At 46.3% G+C, this 18,796-nt stretch overlaps 1 protein-coding gene across 4 annotated transcripts in view; it reads right to left on the bottom strand.

Moving 5' to 3' along the window:
• Positions 1-1,053: 1,053 nt before the first annotated feature.
• The window catches only part of Slc36a2 (solute carrier family 36 member 2), a 25,823-nt gene continuing 8,080 nt past the window's right edge, over positions 1,054-18,796 (bottom strand). Inside the window, exons 3-9 of one of the 4 annotated variants that reach the window (XR_003712431.1) lie at positions 16,212-16,296; positions 12,082-12,300; positions 11,089-11,187; positions 7,809-7,975; positions 6,021-6,190; positions 1,917-2,628; positions 1,054-1,270 (exon numbers count right to left, since the gene is read on the bottom strand). Coding sequence is in view for 2 of the 4 variants with exons in the window: in XM_028775973.1 (XP_028631806.1) it covers positions 2,357-2,628; positions 6,021-6,190; positions 7,809-7,975; positions 11,089-11,187; positions 12,082-12,300; positions 16,212-16,296 (1,012 nt within the window). In the remaining 2 variants the exon portion in view is untranslated. Of the gene's footprint in view, positions 1,271-1,916; positions 2,629-6,020; positions 6,191-7,808; positions 7,976-11,088; positions 11,188-12,081; positions 12,301-16,211; positions 16,297-18,796 lie in introns of those variants that run through there. The other 3 variants (XR_003712432.1, XM_028775973.1, XM_028775972.1) reach the window with 3 other exon arrangements.

Below are 18,796 nucleotides of genomic sequence, written 5' to 3'. Positions count from 1 at the left end.
ATTTACTTGATTATCTTATACAACAGAGGCTTGTCTGTGCCCCAAGTGCGAACAGGGGGAGGAAGACCATGTTGTTTCTGGGGCTCCTTTAGGTCTGTCGATGAAAACAGAGTCAAGCATGGGACTGGTGGCCCATCTTTGGAAAGGTGGACTGCTGACCACTGCTTGGAGTCCCATCTCCTAGCAGAAACTCTGAGGGGTTTGGGGTTCCATGTGGACGGCCACCCCTGCCCCTGTCTGACTGGGAATGTGGAAATGCCTTATGGAAGTTCAATGTGTAGAATGTAAGACACAGAAGAAGCGGACCAGGCCTTGGGAATTGGGAAGATCCCAAATGGTCCCCACACATCTCCCCTTTACATATTCTGAATGTCACGCACATATGGAAGAATGGGGGACACACAGGAGCTGGTTCTATCAGGTAGGTGTCACTTGCTAAGCTGACCTCTTTCCCAGTGGCACAATTAACTGTCAACTAAACAGAATCTAGAACCGCCCAGGAGACAAGCCTGTGTTCAGGCCTGTGAGGGAGCTTCTAGAAGGTAATTGATGTGGGCGGCACCATTCTAGTGTGTTGGGGTCCTGAACTAAATGAAAACAGAGAACTGAGCCTGTTGGCGATTCTGCTTCTTGACTGTGTCTGTCACGTGATAGGCTGCCTCGGTGCCTTTCTCCGGCAGCATAGACTGGAGCCTCAAACTGTGAGCCAAGACACAGCTTTCTCGCTTCAAGTCGCCTCTGTCAGGCGTTTTGTCACAGCAATGAGATAAGTAACCGACAGTGCCTGAGAGAGTCTTTCTCCACCCGTCACCAGAACCTATGGTGTATGAAACCGCACCCCAAAGGGATGGACACCACGTGCATATTCTGTTCCCACTCTGTGGCTCATCCGCACCAGCTCACAGTTCTCATTTTGGCTCCAACTTCTTGGAACACACACACACACACACACACACACACACACACGGTGCTGGGATGAGACCCAGAGTCTCAGGTAGCTCAAGCACATGCCCTGTCGTTGAGCTACATTCAAAGCTCTCGTGTACACACTTCTTATGATCTGGTCAACTTTACTGTAGACGTTGTTCAAATGGCTTCGCACACGTGTCTAGAAACAGGCTGGTTGATCTTGGTGTGGCATTCAATAAGGATGAGTCATTTCTATTCCATATGGTCCCCTGTCCTCCAGGAGACTGGGCACGATGTTGTGTTCCGTTTCACTTCATGTTCTCAGATCCCTAAGGCAGAAAGGGAGCCTGGAGAGATCCCCCTGTGGATAATAGTGCTTGCTGAGGACTTAGGAATTTTACACCTGCCTGTAACTCCAGCTCCAGGGGATCTAACATTCTCTTCTGGCTTCCAGAGCTGTCACACATATGTGGCATACCCACGCGCATGTGCACGTGCACGCGTACACACACACACACACACACACACACACACACACACACTTTAAAGAAAAATCAGCTCCACAAAGCAGAAAGAGAAGGCAGTCTCAGGGTAGAAGCTATCATCAAATTTCCATTTGTAACACTTTTACTGTTGACCATGGCAAGTTACAAGGTCAAGACTCAAGAGGTGACCCGTAGACTCCACCACTGTTCGATACACAGAGCTGCAATGTTATATTAGCACTTGTTTTTTTAATAACAGCTTTACCCAAACTATTATATAAGAACTTTGTATTATGTTTGGTGCCCAATAGGTAACAGAGGATGTTTATTACAAGAATTCAGAAGTAAAAAAAAAAAAAAACAAAACAAAAAACAAAAACTACTCAAATGATGTCTCTGTCTGCTGCCCCTGGCTCATAGGCTGGACCCTACTTTTTTCTTGTTCACTGCTGGATTTCTGAGTTGGGCTAAAACGTCGAAAGTTCAACACACTTATCTGTAACATAGACGGTGACATTTTACCTGAGTATTGTGACTGGCCCTGGCCCCCTCCATCTTGATGCTGACGAGAGCACAAAGTTCCCCATCATGGTCAGGAAAAGGAAATGACCGAAGCTTGAGCAAGCAGAGACCATCTTCTGCCAAAAGCTGGCGCTTGCTTCCCCCTAGTGGCTATTTTTTGCATGACTCCACTCAAGGTATGAAATTAGCAGATAAATGACAAAAACAAGATGGCGGTTTCCACAGTGTGTAAAACTAGAGAACGACCGGCATTTTTTGTTTTTAATGACCATCTATCTACACCTCGTATGTGCTGTAGATGGCTCCCATCTCCTTTGTGCGCGCACACACACGGTGGTTGGGGATATGCCACACCTATTTTTCGTGCCTTGGACCAGAGAAAAGGCGAAATGAAAAGATACATAGACAACGTAAGTCACCGTGGGCGAGGAGAGGCTTTGTCACTGAATAAACATGGTGGAGTTGGACAGGGGGAGAGAGTTCCCGGATTTGATCAGCTCATCCAGGGCCTGGTAGGTCCCCACCACGAAGCCCACGAAGCCCAGGATGCTGATGAGGGCGTCCTTGATGATGGTCATGGGGCTCATGCCCTCTCCATAGTAGGTGGTCACCTCCAGCAGGGGCGGGATGATGAGGGCCAGGGCGCTGCTGCTCACAGAGCCCACCAGGGAGAGGACCAGATCCAGGCGGGGGATGAGGATGGCCAGCGTGCCTGTGGGAGATGAAAGAAGACAGATGGAGAATCCCAGGTTTGCTTTAAAGGCTTTTATTGAGGGCTGGAGAGATGGCTCAGTGTTTAAGAGCACTGACTGCTCTACCAGAGGTCCTGAGTTCAATTCCCAGCCACCACATGGTGGCTCACAACCATCTGTAATGTGATTCAAGGCGCTCTTCTAGTATGTGTCTGAAGACACCTGCAACATACTCATATAAATAAGACAATAAATAAATCTCTTTTTAAAAGGCTGTTATTGAAGTCATCTTTAAGAGAAACAAAACCTCCCTCAGAAATTCAGCTTTGCAAATAAAGATTGAGGGCTGGGATGTAGATCAGTTGGTAGAATGCCTGCCCAGGATGTGTGAAGCCCTGATTCCATCCCTGGCACCATGAACACTGGGCATGGCGACACACATCTGTAACCCCAGCGTCTTGGAGGTGAAACCTGGAGGATCTGGAGCTCAAGGTTTTCTTTGACTACGTAGTTTAGTTTGAGGCTAACCTGTGCTATATGAGACTGTATACAAAGGAAATGAATGAATAAATGAATAAATAAATAAATAAATAAATAAATAAAGGCATGGTGTGCCATGCCTTTAGTCCTAGCACTTGGGAGGCAGAGGCAGATCAAGCTGTGAATTCCAATCTGCCAGCCTGGTCTACATAGTAAGTTCTGGGCTAGCCGGGGATACATACTGAAACCCCGTAAAAACAAAACAAAACAAAACAACAACAGTAAGAAACGAATGGGAGATGGCTCAGTGGATAAAGGCACTTGCTGCTCAGTCTGTTGACTTGACTTTGATCCCCAGACACACATGGTAAAAGAAGAGAACCAACTCGGGAAAGTTGTCTTCTGACCTATACACGTGTGTCAACATGCACATAAGAACAATAAACAGACAGACAAACAAATGTAAAAAAGTAAAAAGAAAGAAAAGGAAAAGCAGAGAGCTCCCAGCACACCAGCGCCCTCCAGGAGCACTCATTAGTGGTTGGTGTTGCTTGTTCCTGTTTAGATCTGCTGTGACAGCGCAAGGCGGTGCAGAGATTTCCTCCATCTTGTATTTTTGCTGAGGCCATTTCAGGTTTAACTCGAATTTGATCTCTTTGATGGTAAATCCCATGAAAAATCACTCAACTCTATTCTAGGAACTGGAGGCCAAGATACCCCAGCTGATCTCTCTTAGCTTCTGTTATACTGCTTGTTTGTGCAAACCCCTGCTCTCCCCCCACCCCCAACACACACTTCAGCTGCTGATCGAGACACCAGGATGTAGGTTTTGCCTTTAAAGCCGCTTGCTCTAAATGTTCCAGGCTACACTTGAATCCCCAAATACCTGAGTATAGTCCCAGTTGGCTGGAATAAAGACTTTCAATTGGCTATAAACTGTGGTCATCTGGGAGGGGGGTTCCCCAAAACACTATGTGTTCATATTGTTGTGTTGTTGTTGGGGGGTTCTCTACCCACTTAGGTTCAGTGCTTGAGGTTCTGGCGATGGAGAGGTTATTAAGAAAAAACAGTGTTCATTTGTGAGATACAGCCAGGAGAGTCAAAGGGATAGCTCTATATAGCCAGGTAATAAAGGAAGCTGGCTTGCCTCATATGCATGGAGTCCCAGCAGAATCCACCATCCCCTAAACCCAGAGGGAATGGGAGTTTCAGATGGTTCCTTAATTCCAGCGACAAGGGCTAGCATCCTTGCAGCCGGCCTTGGAGCTGGGGATTAGAGAGGCCATGCTTCCAGAGTGCCCCATGTAGTCAGCAAAACAGGGTACTTAACCATTGTTTAAATATCAATAGCTTTGCATGATCTTTTGCTATTATTATTTCATACATGTATGCACGTTCTGAACCCTCTCTCCATCAAATGACTTTTGTTTGTATTTTCATTTTTCAACCTTTGACAATTTCCTGTGGGTGTATACTGTATGTTGACTGTGTTCTTCCCACTGTCTCCTGCACACAACCCCCCCTCCCTCGGCCTGGTCCATCTTTTCAACAGGTTCTCTCTTTACCTTCATGTCGAAATAACAGGTAGAAATTAATTAGGGTTAAACACTGGGGAGGGGTGCAGGGGGGCTTGTTTATAATGTTGGACTAAATATATACAAAATCATGAGGGACAGACAGCACCTGTTGCCTGAACATTTTCCCTGGCTTCCCCACCTTCAGTGTCAGCCTTGGACGTGAAAGGTGCTGGCTCCGGTCTTTGGTGGCTTGGGTTCGAATTATCCTGCAGGAATGGGTCCTGCTTATTTTTCTTCATTATCATTATTTTTAAGTTTAATTACATTTATTTATTGAGCATATTTGTATGGAGTATGTGTCTCAGCACATATGTAGAAGTCTGAGGACGACATTTAGGAGCTGACACTCTCCTACCAGGCAGGTTCTGGGGATTGAACTTGGGTTGTAAGTCTTGGCAGCAAGTGTCCTTATGAACTGAGCCATCTCACTGGCCCTTTGTTACTACCACTGCTGCTGCTATTGAGATAGTGCCTCATTAGCTCAGGCTGGCTTCAAACTTGCTCTGTAGCCAAGAATGACCCTGAACTTCTTGTCCTCCTGTGTGTTGGGATTACAAGAGTGCACCACCATACTCTAGCTCTGAGGAACCACGGATTGAAACAAGGGCTTCATGCATGCCAGGAAATGCTCTATCAACTTACTGACGCCCCCAGCTCCCAGTACTCACTGATCAGTTATTTGGCAGTGTCCTGCTTCCTGAGCATTCTCATGAGGGCTGAGTAAAATACTAAGGAATACAGCCTAGGACGAGTTTACCACAGTGTCCCCCACACACTCTGTATATATGATTATTATTTTATATACTGGATATCAATGAATCTGTCCTTGGGCTGGGCATCAGTACACCTTTCTAATCAGGGAACGTGTAAGAATGGTCTAAGCAGAGATTGGGAGATGGCTCAGTTAGCCAAGTATCTACCTTGCAAGCACAATGAATGACCTGAGTTTGATCCCTAGAACTTAGAAAGAACTAGGAATGGTGGGGGACACTTGTAACCCCCAGCATTGGGGAGGCAGAGACAGGCTGATCTCTGGAGGTAGCCTAGCCTAACCTCTGAGTTTCAGGCCAATGAGGAACCAGATTAAAAAGAAAGAAGGTGGTGGTGCCTGAAGAATGTCACCTAAGTTGTCCTCTGGCCTCTACATAGATGCACACATATGAGTGAACACAGACACAGACACACACAGACACACACACACACAAACACACACACACAGACACACATGAAGACACACACTGTCTCTGTCTCTATCTCTGTCTCTGTCTGTCTCTGACTGTCTCTCTGCCTCTCTGTCTCTCTCTCCTGTCTCTGCCAGAAATGGTCCGGAGACTCCTGGCCTCTGCTCTACTCACATGTGAGGCAGACCATGGCGAGCCGGATGGACAGGTCCACGGGCAGTGCCCAGCGCTTTGACACCTGGGAGACAGCAAGGGGGATGATGATTTCCGCAGGGACGTAGAACTGCAGGGCATAAGTACACAGGATGCCGACGACATACAGGAGCTTGACTGACTGGTACAGCCTGCAAGACACACAGACATGTTCTCAGTGGCCCAACACTTCCATGCCTGGCCTCCTGGAGACAGCAGCCTCTGAATTTGGGACAGTCTCTTGGGTCTTTGTTTCTTTATCTGAAAATAAGGGTGTGGGGCCTTCTCTGAGTGCAGAGGAGTCTCACCAATGTGGGGGAGAAAGAAGCATCAGGGATTCAATGGCGGCAGAGGGAAGGGCTGTGTAGGTAAGAAGCAAGCAGTTGTGAGCATGTGCACATGTGGTAGGTACACACGCACGCATACACACAGGCACACACCTGTGTGTGTGTGTGTCTTCACAGAGCACGCTGGTGCTTCTCAGAGCAGTGGTGCAGAGGCTACATACTTCTCCCAGGAACCCTTGCCTGGTAAGAGTCCAGGGTCCTAAGTGGGGGTCTAAAGTCCTATGTGACTAGGGTTCATAGAAATTGTCTGTGCCCCTTAAGTTCTACATCAGGAGCCCTCAACACATGTTCCCCTTAGTTGAGAGGACTGTGGAGTCCCTGATAATGGAGAGGAAAAGACATTACCAGTGGAGTTGTGTGAGGGGATGAAAGGAGGAACAGGGTCATGAGTGGGCTTGAAGCTGAGGGCCCAGATGAAGGGTGAGGTTTCAAGTGAGCTGAACTTGTGTGTGTGTGTACATGCTTGTGTGTATGTGAGTGCATGTGCAGACATGTGTGTTGTATGCATGTGGCATGTGCATGCATGTGAGTGTGTCTATGTGTGTGATGCATGTATATGTGCATATGCACATGTATGTGTGCATATGCATGTGTGCACATGTTTTGTGCATGTGTGTATGCATGTGTATGTGTATCTATGCATGTGATGCATGTGTATGTGCATGTGTGCATGTGTGTATATGTGCGTGCATGTGTTGCACATGTATGTTCGTGTGCATGTGTGCATACATGTGTTGCATGCATGCATATGTGTGTATGTTGTATGTGAGCATGTTCATGTGTATTCCACATGCATGTAGAGGACAGTGGTTGGTGTCAGTACTCAGTTACTCTGAGACAAGGCCTCTCACTGAACTGGAACTCACTAATTCAGCCTGACTGGCTGGGCACTGAACCTCAGGGGTACTCCTGTCTCTACCTTCCCAGTGTTAGTGTTAGGATTGCAGGCACATACCTGGCTTTGTGTGGGGGATCAGACTAAAGGTACTCACACTTGTGTGTCAAATTCTCTTACCCACTGAACCATCTCACAGCCCTGTTTCACGTTTCCAATGCTAGCTCCCTTGGCTTGGGGGACCCCAGCAGCAGCAGAGCCTGGGAAGGGGAACCAAAGTGTTCAACCCACAGATAGAAGCCCTTTTTCCTTCTCCAGAACTCCTGTGCTCTCCCCTAGGTGACCAAGGATTCTTGTTTCTATCCTTTCCTTTTAGTTATGTCCCCTTTGCACTGAGATACCTAGACCTGACTCAGCCTGGAAGCAGCTCTTGATGGGATCTCTGTAGTCCAATGGACCAATGGTGGCTCCACCCCTCCCAGTAGGAGGGTCTCTATACCTGGTCTCCTTGCTCTGACAGGGAGAGGAAGAGAGCTATACAGTTCTACACATCTCTCAATCCCTACCACCCAAGAGCCATGAAGGTACCAGCAGTTGGGCAGGTTAAGAGTGATGCTGGCTTTGATGTCATCTCCAAACCGCAGGTAGCCCAGAGCCCCAATGGCAATGTACAGGGTGGTGATGATGGACATCCCCAAAGACAGAATGGTTGGGAAGCGGCGGGCATCCTTCATCTTGTTTTCCAGAGGCAGGACCTGCAGGAGCATCCCACTATAAGGAGGAGGATAACAACAGCAACAACAATAACAGTAACAACCAGGGGCATAAAGAAGAGAAAGCCTTGCTGCCTCTGGAATGTGCCCAAATGAATCAAAAGAAGGGACTTGAAAAGACATTTGTATGTTCTTGTTCATGTCAATATCATTCATGATCAAAAGGTGGGAGGCAGACAAACGTCCCTCATCATAAAATGGGTAAACAAAATGTGGTACAGCCATGAAACGGAATATTATGCAACCTTTAAAAAATAAGGAAATTCTGGAGCTGGAGAGATGGCTCAGCAGTTAAGAGTCCTGATGGCTGCTCTTGTAGAGGACCCTGATTCAGTTCCCACCACTCACATCAGGCAGCCCACAACCATTGTAACTCCAGCTCCAGGTGATTAAGCACGCTCTTCTGGCTTCTTCAGGCACCAGACATACATGTAGTGTACACATATACACACAGGCAAAACGCTGATCCACACAGACTAAAAATAAATACATGTATTTTAAGGAGATTCTGACATACATTGCAGTGCCCATAGAGGCCAGAAGAGGGCGATAGATCTCCTGAAGCTGGAGTTAACCTGATAACCTTGGTTCTCCACAAGAGCAGCCAGTGCTCCTAACTGCAGAACCATCTATTTTCATGCATTTGTCGGCTGTTTGTAGATCTTCTCAAAGAAGTCTCCACTGGAGTCCTTCACCCATTTTGCAGCTGGATTACTTTGCTGTTGTTTGTTGGGTTCCTTATCCACCGTGGTCTCAGCCCTGTCAGGTGATCCTGTGTCTCCTGTTCTGAAGGCCATTTCTCCTATGCTTTTCCTTCACTGTCCAGATGTTCTTTAGTTAGATGTAACCCCATTTGTTGGTTTACTTTTGTCCTCTGTGCCTTTGTAGTCCTATCCAGGGAATCATTTCCTGGACCCCTCCACTGTGTTTGACTATTCCCTGCTCCCCAACATTCTCTTTTGGAAGTTTTAGAGTTTTGAGTCTTCCATTAATGTCTTTGATACATTTGAGTTGATTTTTTAAAAAAAAGATTCTCAAAATTAAATTTTTTTAAATGTGTGTGCAGAGGTCAAAGGACAAACTAGTGGGAGTTGGTTTTCTTTTTTCTGCCATGTGGGTCCCAGGGATTGAATTTAGGTCATCAGGCTTGGAAGCAAGCCACCTTTGCTGGGTCTTGGGTTGATTTTTGTACAAGGTGAAGTTTCTTCCCTGCCCCCATGGGGATAAACGTCATAATGTTGAGTGTCAGGATGTTTTTCTTCCTGCCTCTCTGAGTATAAAATCAAGGGAGCCCAAATTCTGGAATGACTCAGTGATGGAAACTGGTCCATGGAACATTTTTTTTTTTTTTTAAGCAGGGGATGTGAAGAGGAATCCTTGAAGGAGAGAGGGTGACAGGAGCTCTATTTTCCTGTTTCTCTGTCTCTGCCAGGCCACATCCCCAAAGGCAAGTTCCAGCCGCAGAGCCACAGTCTCGTGTGCTGGTGACACAGAGATTCTGCAGATATCCGAAGTAGCTGAGAGCCAACCAGAGATCCTGGGGTATCTCAAGAGTGAGTGGGATTTGGGATTGACTTCACAACTTATGGTGCCTTGTGCAAAGTCAGGATGTAGTGCCCGTGTGCAAAAATTAAGAATTTAGAGATGGCGTAGGCAGAAGGTGGAAGTGTAATGCTTTTAAAGATTGGCTCTATGAGGCTGTGCAGGTTGTGCACCCACCAAACCTGTCCTGGAGGAAACAGCTGATGCTTATTTCATCCCTCCACCATTGTGGGGTGTGCGTGTGCATGTGTGTGCCTGTGCATGTGTGTGCGTGTGTGTGTGTTTAAGCCATTGACAAACACATGGAAGTCACAAGAAGCATAGGAAGACAAAAGCCAGGCTTTTTGCCCAGAGGATAATTAAAAGAAGATTGGCTAGAAGTTTGCAAACTCAGATAAAGAAGTACTAATGAAAAATTTGTTCAGGCTGGGCATGATGGCACACACCCAGTTTGGGGAGGTAGAGGCAAGATGATTACCATAACTACAAAGCTAGTCAGGGAATCATATCAAAACAATCACACACACACACACCACACACACACACACACACACACACACACACACACACACACACCCCACAAGATCTGAATATCTTTACCAAAGAAGACATTCAAATGCCAACTAAACAGTGTAAAAGAAAGGTCACCTAGATGGCTCAGCGGGGCAAGCAGTTGCCCACACAAGCTGGATGTGGTGACACACATTTGTAATCCTGGCACTCCTAAGGTGAGGTGAGAGACAGAGTCAAGAGAATTGACGGAAAGCTCATGGCCAGCTAGTCTGAGGGCCTAAGAGCAGTCAAACAGCCAAAGAGACAACCTCAAGAAGGCAAAGGAGAGAACTGACGTCTACAGGCACACCTTCACATGTGCGCGAGTGCACACACACACACACACACACACAAACACACACACACACGCACACGAGCATGTGCACACACAGTATTAAAAATTAATAAATGTACAGCTTTTTTTGTCTGTTTGTTTAAATCACCTGTATCTTGCCAGTCAGTGGTAGCATACACCTTTAGTCCCAGTAGTTGGGAGAGAGAGGCAGGGGCAGGCAGATCCCTGGGTTCTGGGCTAGCCTGGTGTACATAGTGAATTCCATGACAGCCAAGACTACACGGAGAAACTCTGTTTCAAAAAACAAACAAACAAACAAACAAACAAAAAACCAACCCCTTCCTCCAAACAAACAAGCCACCACAATACAACCAAAACCAACCCTCCCCAAACTCTCACCTATATCTTTTATGAAGTCTTTTCACTTGAATTATGTACAATCACCAGTCTTGATTTTACAAATGTTAGGAACCTCATATTGCTGGGGAGATATACATTAAATAGACGTACTGAGACAAAATAACCTCTTGATTGCCTCTGCTGTAACTTTTTGTTTGCTGGTGACAAGTCATCCAAATGAGAGCAGAGGTTGCTTTTATCCCATGTGTGACCCCTGCAGGCCCAACCCAATGGCCAAGAGCACATAGCTGTTTCCCAGAGGCCAGTTGACAGGTCCTGGGAAAGGTCACCTTCATTCAAACCTTACCACGCCGATGCTTTCGAATGAAAAGATGGCTGTTCCAAAGAAGAGCGGGTAGGTCTTCCAGCTTGCTACCAGTGGCAACTGGCTGGGGTCTGGAATTCCCTACAGGGGAGAAAAATATATATAAGATTCTCACTCTGTGGGCACACTTGAGCTCCTCTGAGCAGGAAGGACTCTGAAAGGAGAATTGGATTTGAGAAAATGGAAATGCCAAAAAGTTCAGCAAGTCTTTAGAATGAAGTAAAACTGATAACCATTGACTTGAATATCACACAGTACCAAAGAGCCAGAGGGCAGGAACATGCAGGCATTGTCAAAGCACCGAGGATCAGTTTCTCAGGAAGGAGCAGGTTTATCAGAAGTCTCTAAAAGAACATTATATATATATCACATATACACAGTGGTGGCACAGGCTCGTGCCACCTAGCACCCAAGAACACTTTATGAGTGGATAGTGGGCATGAGTGTTAGAAGTCCTTGTGCACATGTGCACATGTGTGCGTGTATATGTGTGTACAGGTGTAAGTGTACATGTCTGGGTGCGTGTAGAGGCCAGAGGTCGATTCTAGCGTCTTTATTGGTCCCTCTCTGCTTTATCTTTTGAGTTAGGATCTCTCACTCAACTGGATCCCATCAATTTGGCTAGACTGGCAGGGATCCTCCTGTCTCTGCTCTGCTCACTTCAACTTCGCCACCCCAGTGCTGGAATTGCAAGTATGTACCACAGCACTGGTACCGGCAAATAGTGTACTGATGGAGTTGACTCCCTGACTCCACAAACACAGCTTTTTTAAGAGCTGAATTTAGTATTAAAAGCTATCATTTGGAGACACAGCAGGAGGGAGATAGCTCAAAAGGGGAAACAGTACAAAGAGGGAATGTTACGTAGAGATGGGTCCAAGGCTGAACATACCCATCTTAGGGCTTGGCCCCTGGTGTCTATTATTGATACAAGGGTCCTGTCTCCCGGGGAGTCAGTGGGTGGTGTGCACCAACCTGGATAATGTACTGGGCAATGATGACCAGGCTGACCAGCATACTGATGTTGGCCAACAGGGAGAAGATGGTGAGGACACGGAGGTTCCTGATGAATACCAGAAGCCCCAGAACGGGCAGGAAGGCGAGCATGTAGAGTCGAGAGTCCATGGTGGGTGTCAGAACTACCGTCTCGTTCTCATGACAGCTGATGGTTGTGCTGTTAACAGCTTCTACTACCTGAAGAAGGAATGGGAAAAGACGAGGAGGAAAAAAAATCTGGGCATATAGTGGACTCAGAGCTTTCCCCAGAACCAGACTCTCTTACAAAGAGTCCAGGGAGCTCGAGCAAGTATGGGGTACTTGAGAACTTCTTTTTGGTTTTAGTTTTTAAAGACATTTAAATTACATATGCACACACAAAAACATATATGTGTTTGTGTGTGCATATGTGCTTGTGGGGCACACATGAGGAAGTCAGTACAGGAGTTGGATCTCTCCTTCCACTATGTGGGCCCTGGGGCTCTAACTCAGGTCGTCAGGCTTGCCTGAAAAAGTCATCTCTCCAGCCCATGAAATGTCTTATTCTAATTCTTCTTCACCAGACTGCCTCAAAGGAGGCTACCAACACAGCGAATTTAATGACATCTAACTGCATTGATAGTAGGGTCTGCTGCCTCGGCTCCCCAGCATCCAGTCTTCTGGATTGATTATTCATAGTGAATTCTTTTTTGCTACTAAATGCAGCCTTGGGGAAACTGAAGATTACAGAATAGTCTGGCCTATTCACAGAGTCAGGCTCTGTGATCAGAAAGACAGATGGAAATTCAAGCCAAGTGACACAAAGACCAACTAAAAATGGTGAAAGTGACCATGACAGTGAGGTCCCAAGGGGTTACTCACTCACTCTAGTGTTTACACACAGAAGTACACACACACACACACACACACACACACACACACACACTGCTCTGCTCTGGACTTTTCTGAGACCCACCTTTTAGTGTTCTCTTCCATTTTACAAGTCAGCTTCGATCTTTCCAATACACTTACTTTCTGCCTAAATATTTCCCAGAGTCCCTTTCTTTCACTCATAGCCCCTAAGTTCCATCAGTTATTGCATTGTAACTGGCCTAGAGAGTTGTTATCTCTTTTTAAAAACAAAAATATTAGATTATTTACTTTGTCATTTTGTGTGTATGATGTGTGTACTTGTATGTTTGTGTACCACGTGTATGTCAGGTGCCTGCTGAGATCAGAAGTCAGTCCCCAGGGACTGGAATTAAAGACAGCTGTGAGCTGTCATGTGGGCAGTGGGACTAGAACCTAGATTCTCTGCAGGAGCAACAAGTGCTCTCAACCATCTGAGCATCTCTCCAGCTCCAGATATTCTTTGTTTGGCTGGATTAGCACTGGCATTTAGAATTTCAGGATTCTCCCTCTCCCTCTCCCTTCCCCTCTTTGTGTGTACTGGAACAATTACAGAACACTGGACATCCTTGACCCCTATTTAGTGAAAGCTGTTAACACCCCCAAACATGTTGTAAACAAGACTCCAATGATGGTAAGTTTTAATTGTCAACTTGATACAATCTAGAATTACCTGGGAAGAGTTTCAATGAAGAATTGTCTAGATCAGATTGGCTTGGGTCATGTCTGTGGGGCTTTGTCTTGATTGTTAAGTGATGTGGGAAGACCCAGCCCACTGTGGGCAGCACCATTCCCTAGAATTGGGTCCTAGACTATATGTAACCACAGAGAAAGTGAGCTAAGTAGTAATCATGCATCATTCGTTTTCTCTACTCTTCACCGTGAAGGTGATATGACTAACTGCTTTGAGTTCTTGCTACCTTGACTTCCCCATAATGATGGACTGTGACTTTGAGTTGTAAGCTAAAATACACTCATTCTTTCTTAAGTTTCTTTTTGTCAAGGTATTTTATCACAGCAGCAACAAAAATGAGGCTAAAACAACACACAGTATATATGTCCCTTCCCTATAAGTTCAGGGGTGAATGAATGGTCCACTCTAAGTTAAAAATCAGTGAAACTCTAATGTAAACAATACAGTTGTTCAGGCAGTAGAATTCACCGCAGAACAATTAGAATCCAGAATTGTGTAAGAAGAAAGTGTAAAGCTGCTGCTGACATTGGTACTGGTGGCAAAGCATGGTGTCATCTCCAATATATTCATCCATGCATTTTCTATACAGTGTCTCAAATCACATGATGAAGATTCATTTTCTTTTGTAAGATGGCAATCACAATATCCATTCTTACTTTAAAACCTTATTTTGACTTAACACATATCATGGATATATAAATATAAGTTTTATCTTTGGGATTTTTCTCTACTTATGTGAGTGCTGCCAGGATGGAACCCTGGGGCTTGGCATACAGAGCTTGACTTTTGCTTTTGTATTTTTGAGGCAAGGTATCACATAGCCAAGGTTGGGCTCAAACGTACTATGTGGCTGAGGATGACCTTGGACTTATGATCCTCCTGCTTCTACTTTCCCAGTTTGTATAGAGCTGGGAGTTGAACCCAGAGTTTTAGGAATGCCAGTCTACAATTGAGTTACCTCCCTGCTCTCACACCGTTGCCTTTTTGTTTGTTTGTTTTTAAATGATTTCTCCCTACAATATGAAACATCCCCGGATAATTAGCCAGGCACTCTCAGACCTGCATAGAGGGTCTCTGTGCTGTGGTCAGGGCTCCTTCTCTTGGTGGCCACCACTGTCTTGTATAACTAGAAAAATTGCTCTCATGGGCCAATCCCACATGTTCATGCCTGGAAGTTTTTACGTGGTCCATTTCCCTGGTTTGGCAACTGCACTCTGCAAGCTGCCTGAGCATGCCCAGCCCACATATGGCTCCCCAAAGCAGCCTTCTACTCCGCTGGGGGCTTTACAATGATGCTTCTGGACCACAGTGTGCATTTTTAACACCTGTGCTGCCTCCCAGAGATCCCATGGAACTTTGCCCACTGTATTTTAAAACCCTACCGCTTAGTTCATAAGCCCCACAAGACAATGCTTGCCTTAATAGACAGCTGGTAAAAATGCAGGTCGTGAGCAACAGACCATAAATCAGGGTTTGCAGAGAGCAGCTTGCTTTCTGAAGAGCCTCAGACGAGTGCTCTGAGTCTTTCAATTACACTCTTTGTCTCAGTACACTTACTCAGGAAAAAAAGGGATTACACAGAGATATGTGTCCCTGCAACTGGTCACAGTGGGAAATAGCAAGAAACAATGAATCTGGATTGAGGGCACACTGTAACTCCAGCACTTGGGAGGTAGAGGCAGGAAGATCTGAAGTTCAAGATCGTCCTCTGCTACATAGTGAGTTTGAGGCCAGTTTGGGCTACTTAAAACCCTGCCTCAAACAACAAAACAAAACAAACCCAAAACGACAAGATGAAGAAAATACAAATAATAATATCCTTGGCTAGGGATGTGGCTTAGCTAGTAGAGAGCTTGCTGGGCATGTATGAAATTCTGGGTTTGATTTCTACCATTGCATAAATTAGGCATGGTTGGCACATATCTGAAATACCAACACTTGGTGGGTTGGGGCAGAGGGGTCAGGAAGTCAAGGTCATCTTTGGCTATATAATAAGTTTGAGGCCAACCAGAGATACAAGGGACCCTATCTCAAGAAGGTGAAGGAGGAGGAGGAGGAAGAAGAGGAGGAGGAGGAGGAGGAAGAGGAGAGGAGGAAGAGGAGGAAGAGGAGAGGAAGCAGTGAAAATATTCAGAAAATATTCAGCAATAGAATACAGATTGTGGTATGATCTCTCTTAGTGATAGACTGCTTCAAACTGAATCAGTTACTATAGTCAGTTCTCCATTGCTATAATAAAACACCGGAGATAATAAGATGGCATGATCACACACACTCACACATGCACACACGCGCAAGCGCGAGCGCGCACACACACACACACACACACACACACACACACACACACACACACACAGAGAGGCTCAGAATTCTGTAGGTACATGGAGGGTGAGGGAGGCTAAGCTCCCCGATAGCAGGCTTTCCCTTCCCATGATGACTTTTTGATGACTCAGATGAACTAGTGGTAAGCAAACAGCTGGTAGAGAAGCTTCCTTCTGTGACCTCCCACCCTACCTTGTCTGCGTACCTGTTTTAAATTGTCCGCCAGAAACACAATGTACACACAGCAGAAGCCGAGCTGGGTGACAATGAGGAAGAAGCTCACCACATGCCTGGAGGAAGAGGGAGGGGAGAAAAGCTTGCTATAAAAGCTGACTTTTCTGATCCATTTCTAGCCATTCTGCCCTATGTCCCCAAGGGATGGTAGCCCTGTACCAACACCTCCATCTTTCTACTACAATCAAGAGGACAGAGAGGAAGGAGGTAACAGCAGCTGGTTGGGAACAGCCTTTGTACGCTCACAGCTGGCTAAGTGGTCAAGTTCCCAGGCCTGGGAGGCTGTGCCCCACCTAGCTCCCTGGCGTTCTTCAACCCCGCCTCTCACTGTGACTGACAGGAAGTACGTAACAATTATTAGCTGCCTAGAACTCAGAAAACATTTTTCCTAGCATGTGCCAGACACTTCATTAGGTATTGAGGCTACATAGATAACACAGAGCCTCTCGCTCTGGTAGGTTATAAGAGAGTGGTTTGTAGATGGGAAGAAATTAGTGTCACGGGGGCTGAAGAGATGCTGCAATTGCATGCTTGCTCCAAAGCATGAGGAGCTGCATTCAGATTCTTAGCATACATTTAAAAAGCCAGGCATGGTGGCTCGCACTTGTCCTTCCAGAGTTGGGAAAGTGGAGACAGAAGAATCCCTGGAGCTTATAGCCAAATCAGTGAGTTAAGTAAGAGTGTTATAATGAAACCTACTGTTTTGTATAAATATGCACTCAAAATGTATCCACAGCAAAGGTTGGCTGGTGAGAAAAGTCTTTTTTGTGTGTTTTTTGTTTTGTTTTGTTTGTTTGTTTGTTTGTTTTTTGAGACAGGGTTTCTCTGTGCAGCCCTGGCTGTCCTGGAACTTACTATGTAGATCAGGCTGGCCTCGAACTCAGAAATCTGCCTTCCTCTGCCTCCCAAGTGCTGGGATTAAAGGCATGCGCCACCACCGCCCAGCTTGAAAAGTCTTAATAATTTATCCTTAATCTGTCCTCACTCACTTAATATGGTGATCTTTAATCCTAAAGGGGAGAGAATAAGGGAGAGAGGGAGGGAGGAAGAGAAGAAGAGGAGGAAGAGGAGGAAAAGGAGGAGGAGGAGGAGGAGAAGGAGGAGGAGGAGGAGGAGGAGGAGGAGGAGGAGGAGGAGGAGGAGGAGGAGGAGGAGAATATTAATGAATTATAGAGACAGAAAAAAAGAACATTCTTAGACACACCACTACGGGCTGGAGAGATGGTTCAGTAGTCAAAGTGCAGTTCCAGACCCCCAGAGTCCACATAAATGTCAGGTATGTATGCTGTTCTTCCAGGACTTCCAGCCTTGGAAGATGGAGATGGGATCTCCACAGCAAGATAGCTAATGAAATTAGCCACATCAGCAAGCTCTCGATTCCACCGAGAGACCTTGCCCCAAATGAGTAAGATGGTGAAGAGAGGATGATTCCAGACATCAACCTCAGGCCTTCACATGCACGAGCACACACGGATACTGCATGTACTTCTACAGACGCGAAAGGATGCACACCACGCATACATATGAAAGTGGGAAAAAAACCAGTGCATGAGAAAAAGCACCTTTGGAAAAGGAGAAAAGAGAGGGGGAGGAGAAGGAGGAAGATAGAAGAGGAGATGGAGGGAGAGAAGAGGAGGAAGAAAAGGAAAGATAGGAGAGGTGGTGGAGGGGGAGGAGTGAGGAACAGTGGTGTAGAAGGAACCGGCGGGTTTTGATGGCTTCCTAGAGCAGTGTTCACTGATGGAGCCAGACTTAGCCAGAGCGGGTGACAGTAGATAATCTCCATAATGGGTGACAGGGAAGTCACGTGTGTGAAGCTGTGGTCACTAAGGCAGGAGGATGACAGCAAGTTCAAAGTGCTAGGGAGCTGGAATGCCCAGACCCTGACCATGGACCCCTGGGTCGGGGGTAGATAATCTTATGTGATGCACCTGGTTCATTTGCTATGCTGAAGCTGAATGCTGGACAGGACACAACTGTGTCCTAGCAGCTGGGATGCTGAGTTGTGCCAATGTACAAAGTCTTGAGGAGGCAGATGAAGAAGAGGGAAGGGCAGTGGTCCTAACTGGCAGATCCAGAGAAACTCCAGTTCCCCACACTCCAAAAGACAGTCCAGGTATCTAGAAATGTGCTCAAGATGGACTACAGAACTTCAGGTGCTTAGATAAAAGCCAGCATTCGGGGACTTATGAAACTGATTCCTATCTGCCAAAAGGGGTAATTATCCTCACCACTGGCAGAAGGGACTTAGGGCTCTCCACTGACACACACCAGAGGTTGCATGTCAGGGGCATGCCGGCTTCTGGGCTCTCTCAGTATCACAAGCACCTGGTAAGTTTTCAAAATGCAGCCTCCCATCCTAGCCTTTCTCACATCCTCCTCCACCCTAACCCCCTCAGCCCCGCCCCGCTACTCATCCTGTTTATAACCCAGCTGTCCTCACTGTTCTCAGAGCTCCCTATTCTCACTACGCTCTCAATATTCCCCATCTCTGGCTGTTCTCCCTCCTCTCTCTCTATTCCCCATCTCTGGCTGTTCTCCCTCTGCTCTCTCTAT

This window comes from Grammomys surdaster, unplaced genomic scaffold (assembly GCF_004785775.1).
Source record: "Grammomys surdaster isolate TR1022 unplaced genomic scaffold, NIH_TR_1.0 262, whole genome shotgun sequence".
Classification (NCBI taxonomy): Eukaryota; Metazoa; Chordata; class Mammalia; order Rodentia; family Muridae; genus Grammomys; species Grammomys surdaster.
Note: the sequence above shows the minus strand (reverse complement) of the source record. Positions and strands in the feature narration are given on the sequence as shown.